Source organism: Petaurus breviceps, unplaced genomic scaffold, assembly GCF_028583685.1.
Source record: "Petaurus breviceps papuanus isolate PSGF00001 unplaced genomic scaffold, PetGlider_PUasm1.0 90804, whole genome shotgun sequence".
In the NCBI taxonomy this organism is placed as follows: domain Eukaryota; kingdom Metazoa; phylum Chordata; class Mammalia; order Diprotodontia; family Petauridae; genus Petaurus; species Petaurus breviceps.
Window position 1 is genome coordinate 1,713,361 of NW_027187348.1, and position 15,927 is coordinate 1,729,287.

Sequence of the window (15,927 nt, forward strand, 5' to 3'; positions counted from 1 at the left end):
ATCCAGACTTATATCTTCGGTCCTGACCTTTCTTCACTACTCTAGTCCTATGTTTTAACTATCTGCTACATATTTTCACTGGCTTATATTACCAGTACCTGAACTCATAATATATGAAACTGAATTGTTACCCATTCACCCACCCAGCACCCCCCACACAATTAGAAGCATTTATTTTCCTGACTTCCATCAATGATGCCACCTTTTTCTTAGTCACTTACTTAATCTTTTTTACTTCTGTCCCTTCAGATCAGTAGCCAATTCCTGTTAATTTGTTTTTAACACCTGTGGTTGTTTTTTTTTTTTTTTACCCTTTCTGCTACAGAACACCCTACTTCAAGCTCCTATCACCTCACTTCCATTCTGTAGGTATAATTTTATATACCCTTTTCTCTACCCGCCTCCCCCAAAGAAAAAACCTACCACTCTAGATTGTAAGTTATTTGAGGGCAGGAAATAGACCTTATTCATTTGTGTTTCTCCCAACTGAAAATGGAAATGTAAACTACAGAATATAAATATAAAGTAGTATGCCTTAAAGTAGTTAGTGTATGTGAATTCACTTTATTACATTTTTATTTCCATAAACCACATATGAAAATTATGGTTTAATGAAAACTTGAAAAAAAAGACAAATTATTTTCCCAAATTATCATTTTGAAATTTTACCTTTCACATTATACTGCGTATATTATACATTATTATACATTACTGCGTAATTATACATCATATACCTTATTTCAAACTCTTAACCTTTTTTAGCCTGAATGATTATAATAACCTCCCAAATAGTCTTCATGCCAACAAACTCTCTTTTCTCTAATCTATCTTCTTTTCTATTTTTTATTTTAGACAAATACTGAAATTTTAATATGTAATAAGAAGAGAAAAAAACATTATAAACTTAAATATGAAATAAGAAAAGAAAAAAAGGCATGTGCACAGCAGAAAGTAAGAGAGGATTCAGAATATAATAGCAATAACTTTCCATTTCAAGAAAGCCTATATATTACTCTGCATTATGTTGAAAATTGTGTTTTGTTTCTTTGAAATAAAGAAAATTGTTTCTTTGCTTCCTTGTAGGTTTTCTTTTATTCTCTGCTGTACACCTTTTACTTTGTTCTTTTTTTCCTACTTCCTTCCCACTCTAATATATTTTTTGCCAGAAGAATTGTCTTAAGACACCTGTATGATAGCACAACTTCCTTTTCAAAGACTTTCAGGCATTTCCTTTTATGTTATTAAATAAAAATATTTTAGCCTAACATTATCCTAACTGGCCTACTGCTGCATAACTACAACCTATTTTCCCAGTTTTATTTCACATTATTCCCCTTCACCTACTCTATATTTTTAAATATGTTGTCTTCTACATCCACACAGATTGTCCCCCCTTGTCTATAATGTGCCCCTTTCTCATATCTGCCTTCCAGAACATTTCATCTTCCATGACACATGGAATTAATGTTATTATTAATACCCTTAGCTTAGTAGATGTTTCATAAATGCTACATTAAGACATGTTGTTTCTCTGCTCAGAAATATTTAATGGCTCCCTATCCCCTAAATCGCCTCAGTTTAACATTTGAGAGCCCTGCTAAGGTTGTCTCCACCATACATTTCCAGCTTTCTGCTCGTGGTACAGTGGGAAGAGCTGCAAATTTGACATCAAAGGATCTAAGTTTGAATTAACCCTTGCCATCTAATTAACTGTGTGACCCTGGTCAAGTTACCTAATTCCTATGTTTCCTCATTTATAAAAAGAAGATTTGATTAGGTGACTTAAATGGAACTATAGGTAATACTCTATTGAGAAATCTCTAAATTTACTGTCCTCTGTGCCTGCCTAATCTTGATATTCCTTAAATTTGCCTTGAGCCTTCCCTCTTCCACCTCTTTGAATGTTATTTCTTCTGCCCATAATGCCCTCCACTCCCCCCCATCCTTTTCCCCCTCTTTTTCTGTCTGTAGCAGGTCTGCTTGCCTGTCAAGGCCCAGTTCAGATACGTTTGCCTTCATGGAACATTATTCAAACAGCACACCATCCTTATTATCATTAACACAACAAGCATTTATTAAATATGTGTTCTAGCTCATGTTCTAAGAAGGAAGACAAAATAACTATGTACATGCCATATACATATGTATATGCATAAAATATGTGTATATATACATACATACACACTATAAATGGGATATAATCTCAGAGGAAAGGTATGAGCAGTGGAGGTGCTGGGAAGGGAGGGGAAGAAAGAGACTTCATGTGTAAGATGGAACTTGAGCCAAGTCATGAAGGAAGCTGGGAGATAGAAATGAGGAAGGAGAGTGTATGAGGCATGAGAAAAAGGCAGTGAGTTGAGAAGTGAGGTATATGTGGAACCACATCCATGTGGATGGATTGTAGAATATGTAGAGGGGTAAGGAATAAGAGGACTGAAAAGGTAGGAGGGGGCTAGTTTGTGAAATACTTTAAAAGCCAAAAGTAAGATCAACATATTTGATCCTAGAAATAATAGTGCCACGAGAAATTATTGAATAGAGGGTGACATAGTCTTGTTCTTTAGGAAGACCATTTTGGCAGCTAAGTGGGGGATGGGTTTGATTTGAGAGAGACTGGAGGTAGGGAGCTTCATGCACTGAAGGGGGAATTAGTCTGGGCAGGAAGCAGTGAGAGCCTCCATCAGGATGGTAGCTATGTGAGTGGAGTGAAGGAGGCATAATCAAGATGTTGTAAAGAAAGAAACAATGAAATTTGACAACAGCATGAATATGTGGAGTGAGTGTGAGAGTAAGATTATACAAAGGTGGTAGACCAGGGTCACTGGAAGCATGGTAGTAGTAAATTGTAAGTAGCAAGGAAGTTTGAAAGAGTAAAAAGATTTTGGTGAAAGGTGGTAATTTCAGTTTTGGACATATCAAATTTAAATTGTCTTTTTGAGATATCCCAGAGGCAGTTGGTACTGTGAGACTGGAGTTTAGGGCTGGAACTGCCTAGAGAGCCTAATTGAGGAACTGATAAGATCAGCAAATGAAACAATATAAAAGGACAAGAGAAGACAGCCCAGAATGGAACCTTGATAGATAACCATAGTTACTGGTTGTGACTTGGATAAAAATACAGTGGAAGAGACTGAAAAGGTGTGATCAGAAAAGTAGCAGAAGAACCAAGAGAAAGCAGTGTTGCAAAATTCTGAAAAAGGAGAGAATATCCAGGAAAAATAAGTGATTGACAGTGTCAGAGCTTGCAGAATGGTTAAGAAGGTTGAGGACTGAGAAAAAACTCTTAGATTTGGCGGTTAAAAGATCATTGGTAACTTTGGAGAGTAGTTTCAGTTGAATGATAGATTGGATACTAGACTACAAAGATCAAAGAGTTTAGCCATGGAAGGGGAGGGAGGTAATAGCTAATGGGTATTCATCCATCAATTAAGGGGGAGGGGGGTGTTTGTTTTTTAAAGGATAAAGGAAGCATAGGTGTGTTCTGTAGGTAACGGGAGTAGCCAGGACAATCTTTAGGAGAAGATGGGATGAAATGGGATCACTTGTAGAGGGGTTTGCTTTGGCTAGGAGAAGGGCCACCTATTCACATGAAATGGTGTGAAAGGGGTGTGGGAGAAGACATATAAGTTATATGAAATGAGGAAAAGGGTATAAGAGAGAACTCTCAACAATTTCAATTTTTTCAGTGAAGCATGAGGCATGAAGGAAGGGGATGCCTTGAGAGGTTTCAGGAAGGGTGAAAAAGTTTTGAATAGCTACTCTGATGAGTAGCGGAGTGACTCGGTTAGGGAGTCATAAAAGGATTTCCTTTCTGAAGTTAGGGTTCAGTTGAGATTAAGTAACAATTATTTAATGGACCCAGTCAGAACTGGACTGGGGAGTGAGTGTGTGTGTGTGTGTGTGTGTGTGTGTGTGTTCCTCCAGCTCTGTTCAGCATCATGTGAATAGGACTAAAGACAGTGGATGGGGGGATTGATCCAAGATTGAGGTTTAGCAAAGTATAATCAGTAATTGGATAAAAGCTCAAATTAGGGATGGTATAACATTGAATTATTTCACTGAGGGGTGAAACAGATAGGGAAGAGGAGAATGTGGTCAGAAGTCATGGCGTTATAGAATCTTAGAGTCACAAAGGGACCAAAGAAGTCATCTAGTCCAGTGTTTCCTAAAGTGTGGATTGCAATCTCATATGGGGTCACGAAAAATTTGGCAACAGGAAAAGGTTTCTGATTGTGCAGTGACAAAAATTAATTAAAAATCAAATGAATAATAAATTCGATGTGTTTCTGACAGTGTTTACTGGTGTTCCCTCATACAGCTTCAGTGCAGCCTTGGTTCTGAACACAAAGCATGTTTGTTTACTTTGCGCTACACATGCCTAAAGGCCACAAAACACCAATGATGCAGCCAAAACTTGAAAAGGGACTATGAGTGGGAAAAGTTTAAGAAGTTCTGATTCTAGTCCAACTCCTTTCTGAAATATGAATCCCCTATAGGCTATCCAAGATAATTAATGATCCAGCCTGTTTTAGGACCTCTGAGATAGGAGTTCACTACCCTTGAGATAGGAGTACGCTATCTCTATTTCATTTTTAGGCCTCTAAGAGATAGGAATCGTTTCCTTTTCTAAGCCAAATATGCATTGCTGTAATTTATAGATTTTGGTTCTATATCTATTTTCTAGGACCAAGCAGGTAAAAGGAGATCTGTCTTCTGCTTGACAACCTTTAAGCTACTTGAGGGTTTATATCCACCATCTCTCTGTTACCCTCCCCTTCCCTACCAAGTCTTCTCTTGTCTAGGATAAACATCTCCAATTCTTTCAATCAGTCCTCACATGGAATGATTCTCTTCTTTCATTCATGACACCATGCCTTTAATTCTTCGTCCCTAGTTCCATATATGATATGACTTCAGGCTCCTCTCAAGTTTGTCTCCTTTCCTCTTGACTTACACAGCCTTGAAGTAGACATAGTTATTAAGATGTGTTCTGACTGGGTAGACTACAGTAAAAACATTAACATCCCTCTTCTGGACACTCAACTTCTTTTAATTCAACATAATATTATATTACTTTTTTGACTCCCACATCATATTGTTGACTCATTGATCTTGTACCCATTATAAACTCACTTGTTTTTTTCATATAAATAGCCTTCTACGTATGTCACCTTCCCCTCCCTCCTTCTAATCTCATACTTGGGTGGTTATTTTTTAAAATCTTAAGTGCAAAACTTCTATTTTTATTCTGTTTCTTTTTTTAATTTATGAGTAATTTCTCTAGGTTGTCAGTCTTTTTGGTTTTCTTGCACTTTTGAATTTTCAGTTCTCATCATTTATGCTACTCATGGTATTTGCCTTACATTGATAGTAAATTAAGCACTCTGATGGAGCTGTGATAGCACTGATTCTGGAGTTCCCTCCAGCCACACACACACACACACACACATATATTACAGCCTCCATAAGTTTACCACAGGGAGTGGTAAGGCCTTCATCATTCTATGCTGTTTTGCATGGATACCAGTGAAACAATCAGTCAATAAATCAGAAATCACCAAGTGCCTGCTATGTGCCAGGCACTGTGATAAGCACTAGGAATGCAAAAAAAGAGGGGAGGGGCTGCAAAAGATAGTTCCTGCACTCAAGGAGCTGGCAGTACAATGGGGGAGACAACATGCAAACAAATAAATACAAAGCAAGCCCTATATTGGATAAATAGGAAATAATTAACAGAGGGAAGACATTAAAATTAAGAGGGATCAGGGAAGGCTTCAGTAAAAGATGGGACTTTAGTTGGAACTTAAAGGAAGCCAGGGAAGTCAGTAGGCAGAGCAGAGAAAGGACAGTATTTCAGGCATGAGGGACAGCCAGAGAGAATGACTGAAGCAGAGAGAATCTTATTTGTGCAATAGCCTGGAGACCAGTGTCCCTGGACCAAAGATTATGTGCTGATATATCTTCCCTTAAAAAGACAAAGGTCTCCCACTGCATCCAGGGCCATCTCTGGTTGTCCTGTTCTATATCTTTCTACTGGACTAAAATAACTCTGGAGGAGAAAGTGAGGCTGGTGACTTTGCACAGTTCTCCCTCACTTAAATCCAATTTACTTACCTGTTATGGCATCATCTCCCCCATGTCAAGGTACTCTTCGAAGGAAGGTATAGGAACACTTGAAAGAGGGGAGAGGCTAGGTTATGAAGGTGCTTTGAATGCTAAACAGAGGATTTTGTATTTGCTCCTGGAGGCAAAAGGGAGGCATTGGAGTTTATTGAGTAGGAGAAATGACATGATCAAACCTATACTTTAAGAAAATCTTTGGGGTGGGGAGAGACTTGAAGCAGGAAGACCCACCCACAGGCTATGCAGTAGTCCAGGTGTGAGGCAATGAGGGGCTGCACCAGGGTGGGGGCAGTCTCAGAGGAGAGAAGGGGGCATATTTGAAAGATGTTGCAAAGGTGAAGTCAACAGGCCTTGGCAACAGCTTGGATTTGGAAGATGAGAGATAGTGAGGAGTGTAGAATGACTCCTGGGTTGAGAAACTGTAAGGATGGTGTTGCTCTCTGTTGTTTGTCCTTTGAAGAGTACTTTGACATCAGGGAAATGATGCCATGACATGTAAGTGAACTGGATTTAAGTGAGGGAGAGCTGTGCAAAGTCACCAGCCTCATTTTCTCCTCGAGTTATTTGAATCCAGTGGCAAGATATAGATCAGGACAACTAGAGATGGCCCTGGATGCAGTGGGAGACCTTCGTCTTTTTATTTGTTTATTTGTTTTGCTTTTTGGAGGGCAATTGGGGTTAAGTGACTTGCCCAGAGTCACACAGCTAGTAAGCGTGTCAAGTGTCTGAGGCCAGATTTGAACTCAGGTCCTCCTGACTGCAGGGCTGGTGTTCTATTCACTGCACCACCTAGCTGCCACATAAAGGATATAAACCTTGTCCTCATGGAGCCTCATTCTTAAGAGATTCCTACTCTTCTTTTTTTTTTTAACCTTTTTTTTTTTACCTTTGTATTTTTAAAAGGAAGATAAGAGTTCTTTTTTGGACGTGAGAAGTTTAAGATGTTTTGGACATCCATTGTAAGACAGTTGGAGATGTGAGATTGGAAGTCAGGGGGAGAGATTGAAGCAGGAAAGGTAGATATAAGAATGATCAGCATAGAAATGATAATTAATTACATGGGAGTTGATGATATTACCAGTGAAGTAGTATAGAGGGAGAAGGGAAGGGAGCCCAGGAGAGAACCCTGAGAAGGTACATCTATGGTTAGAGGGTATACTCTGGAGGAGGATGCCATTAAAGTAAAATGAGTGCTCAAATAGGTAGGAGGAAAACCAGGAGAGAGTGGTGCCCCAAAAACCTAGAGAGACGAGAATATCTAAGGGAAGAGATCAGCAGTGTTAGATGCTACAGAGAAGTCAATGAGGATTGAGAAGAGGCCATTGGATTTGTCAGCTAAAAGATCATTAGTGACTTTGGAAAGAACACTTAGGCTTTCTAACATTGTGCTTCTTATTCCAATTAGATACATTATCTGTGCTTTGAGTTTGCCAGTTCTTTGGAAGTTGAGGCCATATATATTTTTTAATCTTCATATGCTTTACAACACCTTTAAAAAGTGCCTTCTACACAGAAGGTGCTCAGTAAATATTTGAATGAATTGGATGCTTATCCATATAGCATATTTTTATTCCAGGAATGTGAGATACCTTCTCAAGTAATATATCTGAAGGTCAGAGTCGTCTAAATGTGTTGTGTTTGGCAAGATGTAATTAGGCAGGTGATTAATACTACAAAAGTCATACAACTGCAAAATTGTGACATTGAGGTAAATAGTTCAGTCTTTCTGAGCCTCAGCCTCTTAACCTATAAAATGAGGTGAAGATGATCTGAACTCTTTGCATCTTTTAGATTCTATAATTCTAAATTATTTGGTAATTTGGATTATTTTTGCTCCTGCTTGCCTCTCCTGTAGTGTCACATTGTTTGAAAATGTTCTTCAGGGAGCAGCTAGTTAGCACAGTGAATAGAGCACCGGCCCTGGACTTCGGAGGACCTGAGTTCAAATTCCACCTCAAACACTTAACACAAAAAATTAGCTGTGTGACCTCAGGCAAGTCACTTAACCCCAGTGGCCCTCCAAAAAGCAAAAAAAAATACTCTTCAGAAAAAAAAAGAAAATATTTCCCAGTTCATAGTTAACATCTTCCTTTAAACTGGCCTTCCCACTCAGGTAAACTTAACAGCTCCTATTATTATTCTTTTCATCTAACAAGTATCTCAGGGTTGTGTTATGAGGAGTATTGCTTACAAACTCACTATGTGGTAGCATTTCATGGTGGATGATACTGTTTAATTTTAGTAGGCTTTAGAAAATACCTAGAAGAAGCTAGATCTAAACATCTTCAGTGTAACTAGTTTTTTTTTTTCCAGCTTCATGTATGTTTAGAGTGTACTATTACTTTTAAAACCTTCTTGTTTCCTGAAATAGCCAATCATTATTTTTAATAGCAACCAAAGCTTAGGTGTACTAATGATGTTACATGTAGATGAGCTAAGAGGTCGTCACTTTTTGTCTTCTCTGGTATGGAAACATCAACCATGTTTTCTTTACTGCATTGAAGTCTCCATTGGAGTCAACAACTAAGAGGTGATTTCAGACCCAAGGTGGGGAAATAAATTATGCTTATCTTCCATAGAAAAAAGATATGGTTGTCATAATAAGTCATTATCAATCAGATTCATTCACAACTTCTTACTTTTAATTAGAAAAAAAGAATACTAGAAATTGTAATCTACAGTATAATTCAACACAGTACACATTTATTAAGCATCTACTATGTGCCAGGTACTGTGCTAAGTTCTGGGAATAACAAATGAACAGAAAGGTAGTCCCTACCCTCAAGGAGTTTACAATCTAATAAAGAAAGATAACTCTAAAAAGGAAACTGAAAAGTGAAAGGGGGTGGTGTGTGTGCATCCTGTGTGTGTATGTCTGAGGGAGGAGGGGTGTGATGTTCTGTGTACGCCAGACCTAAGACAACTGCTAAGAGAAAGTGGAGAATTACCTGGAAAAGTTAAGATCCCAGCCCTCTCTTTTCCTAAAGGAAAGCTGTGGGAGGAATTTAGTACTCTACCCTCTAGCCTTCCCATCAGTGGGGAGAGGAGCCTGAGGGAGTTAGGAAGGTGTTTAAAAGGGATTCCAAGCGGTATTAAACATGTCAGGACACAGGGATACTTCATTTATCTAAGCTTGATTAGTAATTGCTAAAAAATATTTTAGTGGTCTCTGTTAAATAATTTGCTGATAGCAAATTGGCCTCAAATGAATGGTTTACCATAGAATGGATCATTTACCAATACTAGAACCTCAGTAATTCAATTAATGAAGCAAATGATGATAGGAGACCTAGTTTTTGTAGCTCATGTGTCGACACTTTGTCAGCTGAAGTGCATATATGATTAAGTGAATATTGGCGAAATTTTCAACTGCTCAAATAACAACTCTAGATGAGAATCTCACTTATTCTGCCTCCTTTCAAGTTATCTATTGTCCTGAATATTAGACCCCTCACTATACAGGCTGTACCTGTAAAATGAGAGATCTGTAAAAGGAAGAAAAAAACATGTAGGCACCCAATGAACCATAATGACAGTTATTTCATTTAAGCCACATGTGAGTACTTTAAAACAGTATTAAAGTGTGGTAGAATTCATGGCTTAATATAAAATGTGAAGGTAGGATTTGGTGTTTGGATAGCTTTTCAACCAAAATGGGATAAAAAAGAAGAGAAAAGAGTCACTTGATGGTTTAAGACTTGCAGGTTTAGTACATTTGAAAGAATTAAGAATATGATTTCAACACATTTTGTTACCATGTCTGAGGGGAGACAGTTTGGCGTAGTGGGAAGATGACAGCAGCTGGGATTGGGATGGCTGAGGCCTAGCTCTTGTTCCTAGCAAGATCTGTGGATTTGAGAAAGCCCCTTAACCTCTCAGGACCTGTTTTTTCAACCATTTGATGAAAAATTTGAACTAAGTCCTCTCTTCAGTTTTAAATATTATGGCTTCCATGATGAATTCTATCCCACTGATAGAATGAGGCTACTTAAAGGCACAGTAAATGGATTATAAGAGTACAAAATCTTAGGTTTCATCTGATAGTGTGATCCAGTGATGTGAGCACAATGCCTTGAAAATAGTACGAGTGCAATAAAAATATATTTTCCCCTTTCTTTCTCTTCTCCATTCGTGGCCCTACCGCTTCCTCCCATTCTTCTTCCTCTGTGTTCCCTTGTCCTACAGTGTAAAATAACAAAAGTTTAGTAGCCAATAGTGTATAAAACATAGGGCTCTCTCTCCAGAGAAGGCTTCTGGAGGATTCTCTGGCAAACAGAAGAGTGTTAGGTCAGTCTTCTGGGTGATTTCCTCCCTGGCAAAGTAATCCATGTTTTGAAATATTTGAGGACTTCTCTTTGAAAAAAAATCCTTCTCAGGTTACCTAAACCACGTCTTTTAGTCCTGAGAATGACTTTACTTCTATTTCCAGATTCTCCCTTAATTCTAGTGCTTTTTCTCTACTGTATGTATCTTGTCTTTACATAGTTTTTTTGTTTTGTTTTCACAAGTAGATTATGAGCTCTTTGAGAGCAGGGACTTTTTTTTGCCTTTCTCTTTATCCGTAGCACTTAGCATAGTGCTCAGCACTTAGTAGGCTTTTAATAAATGCTTTTTGACTGAAATATTAACACCTGATTCCTCATATTATTCTTTCCCAGGACACTCAGTCAAACATTGGGAGTCCCTTAATTCGAACGGTACCTCAAATCATTGGAGCAGAAGATGATGACTTTGGCACTGAACATGAACAGGTGATGTTTCTCCTAAAGCAGGAATTATCCGTTTTTAAGATATTGCCCAATTTGTTAACAAAAACTAACACCTTCCTGGGGCCATGAAACAGCCGTTGCAAAGATTTGGTGCTAAATTTTCAAGCTGACAGTCTGTTGAGTAGATTGCTATTTTTATCTTTAAACTTCTCCCTACTAGTAAAGACTCTGATGTTAAAACTGATATGACTTTGGGGCACTGAATGCATTCCATAATTATCCATTAGAGTTTTTTTCTCCTGAGTGGTCTTTAAAAAGGGGGGGGGGCGGCACGCTCAAACTTGTCCTTGTCTTGTCTGTCGTCTTGTTACCTATTTCCTCACAGCTGAATCCCCCCAAATTTGAGTTGATATGGGATAATTATAATGATAGTATTATATTAATTATATGATACATAGAATGAATAGCAAAGAAACAGTGACAATTCTGTTAAAAACACGTAAGTTCACCCCCATTCTTTAAGCTAGCAGCGCCCAAGCTTTTGGATCACATACCCCATTAGCAAGATATTTCTCTGAGTATACTCTTATAAAGTATTTGTGTTGGCTGTACATTTACTTACTTAGGAATTACATAGATCATTCTATATTAGCGATTACATACATTCTGAAACTTGCACAGAAATAAAAATTAAGAAGGATAAGATGAATAGAAATAATATTTGATCCTAGAATCATTAAAGAGCTACTGACTTTTTAGTATGCAGGGGAGTGACACTGTCAGATCTGCACTTTGGGAAAACACTTTGGCAGTTGCATGGAGGATGGATTGGAGAAAGGGAGAGATTTGAGGCAGGGAGACTGGTTAGGAAGCTGTTGCGATAGTTTAAGTAATGAGGGACCAAACTGCAAAGGCGCCGTATGAGTAGAAAGAAGGGGACAGATAGGAGAGATGTCTTGGATGTAAAAGCAACATAATTTAGTGACTGGTTAGCTTTATGAGATAAGGAAAAGTGCAGCATCAGGGATATCGCCAGGGTTAACACACACACACACACACACACACACACACACATTTGTGTATATACATATATCTAGGAGTAATCTATATTGATATGATTTAAACTCGTGCAAGCTGATGAAGTCTCTAAGTGAGAGAGTATATAGAATGATGAGAGGAGAGCCATAGTTAGTGCCTTGGGGCACACCCAAAGTTTGGGGATATGATGGAGATGATAACATAGTAAAGGAGTCTGAGAAAGAGCATTCATACTGGAAAAGAACCAAGCAAAAGAAATGACAGCACAACCCAAAGAGGAGACAGTAAGCAAGTGGCACATGCCACAGAGAGGCTAATAAGCGTGAAGAACAAAGGCCATCAGATATGGCGCTTAGATTCCTGGTAACTTTAAAGACAGCACTTTCAATAGAATTGAAGAGTCCAGGATAATGAGGCAGTTGAGAAACTGAAAGGCTAGTGTACCCTTGACAAACATAGGGAAGTTCTCAAGAGGTTGGGATTTGGGGGAAAGGTAATATAATTGCAGCCCCTCCCTGCCTGCTCAGCCGATACCACTCAGTCTTTTTCACCAAAAAATGAGAAGTGCTAGTAGGGGTGTATTCATAGGCCATTGCCTAGGACATGGGGCTGACGGTGTGGAACAAGAAATTTTGCCTATGAAGCTCTTGGGAATGGGTTAGATTGTAATGTATTTGAGCAGTTCTTAACCAAAGTTGGCTAATAGTGGGAGAGAGGTAGAGTTGGAGTCAATGTTGAAGGAGGAGCAGGTGAGATATGCTAGAAACAAGCCACCAGTTGCCTATGGAAGGTGAGATGCAGCTCATCTTCCCACTCTCCAACTGGTTGATCACACACCTTATAGTCAAATAGTGGCCTCCCACTTTGGTAGTCTCTGCTCTAACTTACCCTTATTTGGCATTTCAAACTCAATATGCTTTGAATAGAATTTATTATCTTTTCCCCCAAACCCACCTTTCTTCTGAACTTCCTCATTTCTGTTGAGGGCATCATCATTCTTCCACTTGCCCACGTTTTCAGCTTTATTATAAGCTCAGTGTTTCATTCTCCCTTAATTCATATACATACCTAGTTGGTTTCCTGGTCTTACTGTTTCTAACTCCACAATATCTCTTGCATGTATCCTCTTCTTTCTACACAAATGGCCACCTCCCCAGTTCAAGCCGCCAGCACTTCTCTTATTGCTGTTACTCTGCTGGTTGGTCTCTTCCCCTCTTCAAACTTTTCTGCACACAGCTGCCAAACTGATTTTCCAAAACACTCTCCTGCTCAGTAAACTCTGTCTTCCTGTTATCTCAACAGTGAACTGTGCCATTAAAAAATCCTTCTCAACTTGACTCTAACCTACCTTTCCAGTCTTAGTCTGTGTCATCCTTCTTTGCACATTCAGGGGTACAGCCAGACTCCTTCTTGCTGTTTCTTATGCAAGACATTCCATCTTCTGTCTCAGTGCCTTTTGTAGACTGTCTTTCATACCAGGAATACCTTCTCTCCTCACCTTCATCTCTTAGAATCCTTAGTTTTTTTCATAACTTAGTACAGATGTCACATTTTATGTGTGAGGCCTTTCGTGAATTCCCTAGCCTTTCTCTCCCCTCCCATTACCTTGTATTTATTTAATGTCTGTTTTGAATATAATTATATAGGTATATGTTATCTCCCCACAGTGGAGTGTAAGCTGTCAAAGGCAGGGATGGTTTCACTTCTGTCTTTTTATAACTAGTGCATCATCTTCACCATACCATCACCATCACTAGCGTTTATACTTTAAAATTTACAAAACACTTTACAAACACTATCTCATTTTATCCTCAAAAAAACAAAATAAAACCCTTGGAAGTAGGTGTTATTACTGTCTTCATTTTACAAATGAAGAATCAGAGACAGAGGTTAAGTAACTCACCAGGGTCACACAGCTAGTAAGTATCTGAGACTGACTTTGAACTTAGGTCTTTCTGACTCCAGGTCCAGTGCTCTTTTCATTGCATCACTTTAATAAGTGATTATTGACTGATTATCCAAAAGGTAAAAAAATCCATTGCTGAGTTAAAAGGCTTTTTATAATAACTTTGTTTGTTGTTCAGTCATTTTTCAATTGTGTCCATCTCTTTGTGACCCTGTTTGGGGTATTCTTGGCAAAGATAGTGGAGTGGTTTGCCATTTCTTTCTTCAGCTCATTTTACAGATGAGGAAACTGAGACAAACAGGGTTAAGTGCCTTGTTCAGGGTCACACAGCCAGGAAGTGATGGAGGCCAGATTTGAACTCAGGAAGATGAGTTTTCCTGATTCCGTGCCCAGTACTCTATCTGCTTTGTAGGATGACTATTACTTAGTACAGGAAAAAGTACCATATTTTCACTTTGAGTAAAATGAGTTTTTATAATTTTTTGATTCCCTACATTGTTTAAGCCAAGCTATCCAATTTAGTTCATTCTTTCACCATTGAAGACCCATTCTGTCCCATAGAAGACCGATTGAAATGTTGACTAATCTCCAGAGAGAAAGACTATAGTTTACTTAGCTTACAAATTCTTATAGTTAGTCTTAAAAGTCTTGAATTTTCTCTTCCTTCTACCCAGTGAAAAAGTATAAAGTCAGATTTGATCAGGTAGGTCAGTTGGGGCTTTCCTTACACAGCACTCTGTGTGGAGACCCCTCCTACCGTACACCAGTGTAATGAATCTCTCAATGTAACTATTGCTTTTTACAGATTAATGGACAATGCAGCTGCTTCCAAAGTATTGAACTGCTGAGATCCCGCCCTGCTCACCTAGCTGTTTTCTTACACCATGTGGTTTCACAGTTCGACCCTGCGACATTGGTGAAACATCATTGTTTGACATATTATTCTTATTTATAAGTAAACCTTAGTCCTCTCAAAGCTTGAAGTTCAGGTGTTCACATTTATTCAGCTGTTAGAAGGTGGGGTGGAGTGGGGAGGGGAATGGAAGAATGGGGAAGAATTTTCTCCCATGAAGTTCAGACTTTTCCTGTTTACCTGGCATACCAGGACAAATCTAAAGATAAATAAAGTCACCATCAAGCTCCTTCAGAGTAGTGTTCTTGGCAACTTGGTAATAATATTTTAAAAAATAACTTTGCAGGTCTTATGACTATTCTTTGAGGAAGTGAACAGATTTAATCTATGATGACCTCTCACTTTTTCTCTTTGTTTTTTTCCTCTACTATAGCTCTGTTATCTTTATTCAGACTTGTACAAACAGACCAATTCCAAAGAAACTCGTCGCATCTTCCTTGAGTTTCACCAATTTTTCCTGGACCGAGCCGCGGTGAGTTGCCAATTTAATGTTTCATATTTAATGTCCACCAACTGTATATTAAGCATTTACCATATGCTCAATTGGGTTAGGTGCTATGTGAGATAAAAAGACAAGTAAACAAAATCCTCGTCTTCAAAAAATTTACAATCTAGTAGGAGTTGATATATATACAGATAAATATGATATTAATAAGGATATGATACATGCCTAAAAGGAGTACAAAAATGAAGCAACATCAGCTAGGGGGTGCCTCATTTCATTTTGGGGAATGTTTCTAAGTAAGTATGTAGTCAGGTCTTTGTTGAATTAAAACATATATAAATATACATGTGTGTGTTTTGGAGTGTGTATTCATATGTTTATGTGTGTATATGTACACACAGTCTTTGTAATACTTGTCTGATTGCATTCTGAGTGAGATGTCATAAGTTTGTAAGTGAGATGTCAACAGTTTGACACATAATAAATATTTTTTTAAATTACAATGCTTATAAAAAATACCACTCATAATGAGTTAGTGGATTTTCCCATAACAAAATATTAACATTTTAAACTATTTTAGGGCTAATATTAGGAAATAGCAATTAGCAAATCTGGTATAGCCCTGTATATATTGCTATTAGCAAAACTATTCATTTTTCTTAAGTAAAATATCTTATTTTCACTGAAAGTGTTAATACTGAGTTGTGTTGAGATTTCCCAAGTTGTTCAGTCTGTATTTTGTGCATTTTCATTTTATACTAGCAACTCGGGAGAAGTCATCAATTCTGTCTTT

General features: G+C 38.1%; 1 protein-coding gene across 6 annotated transcripts in view; it reads left to right on the forward strand.

The window, feature by feature from the left end:
• Window positions 1-15,927, forward strand: part of ARHGEF12 (Rho guanine nucleotide exchange factor 12) — a 194,829-nt gene that overhangs the window by 143,641 nt on the left and 35,261 nt on the right. For all 6 annotated transcript variants that reach the window (XM_069070058.1, XM_069070059.1, XM_069070061.1 and 3 more), the window contains 3 exons: window positions 10,782-10,874; window positions 14,582-14,692; window positions 15,063-15,161. In XM_069070058.1, coding sequence (XP_068926159.1) covers window positions 10,782-10,874; window positions 14,582-14,692; window positions 15,063-15,161 — 303 coding nt within the window. The remainder of the gene's footprint in view (window positions 1-10,781; window positions 10,875-14,581; window positions 14,693-15,062; window positions 15,162-15,927) is intronic.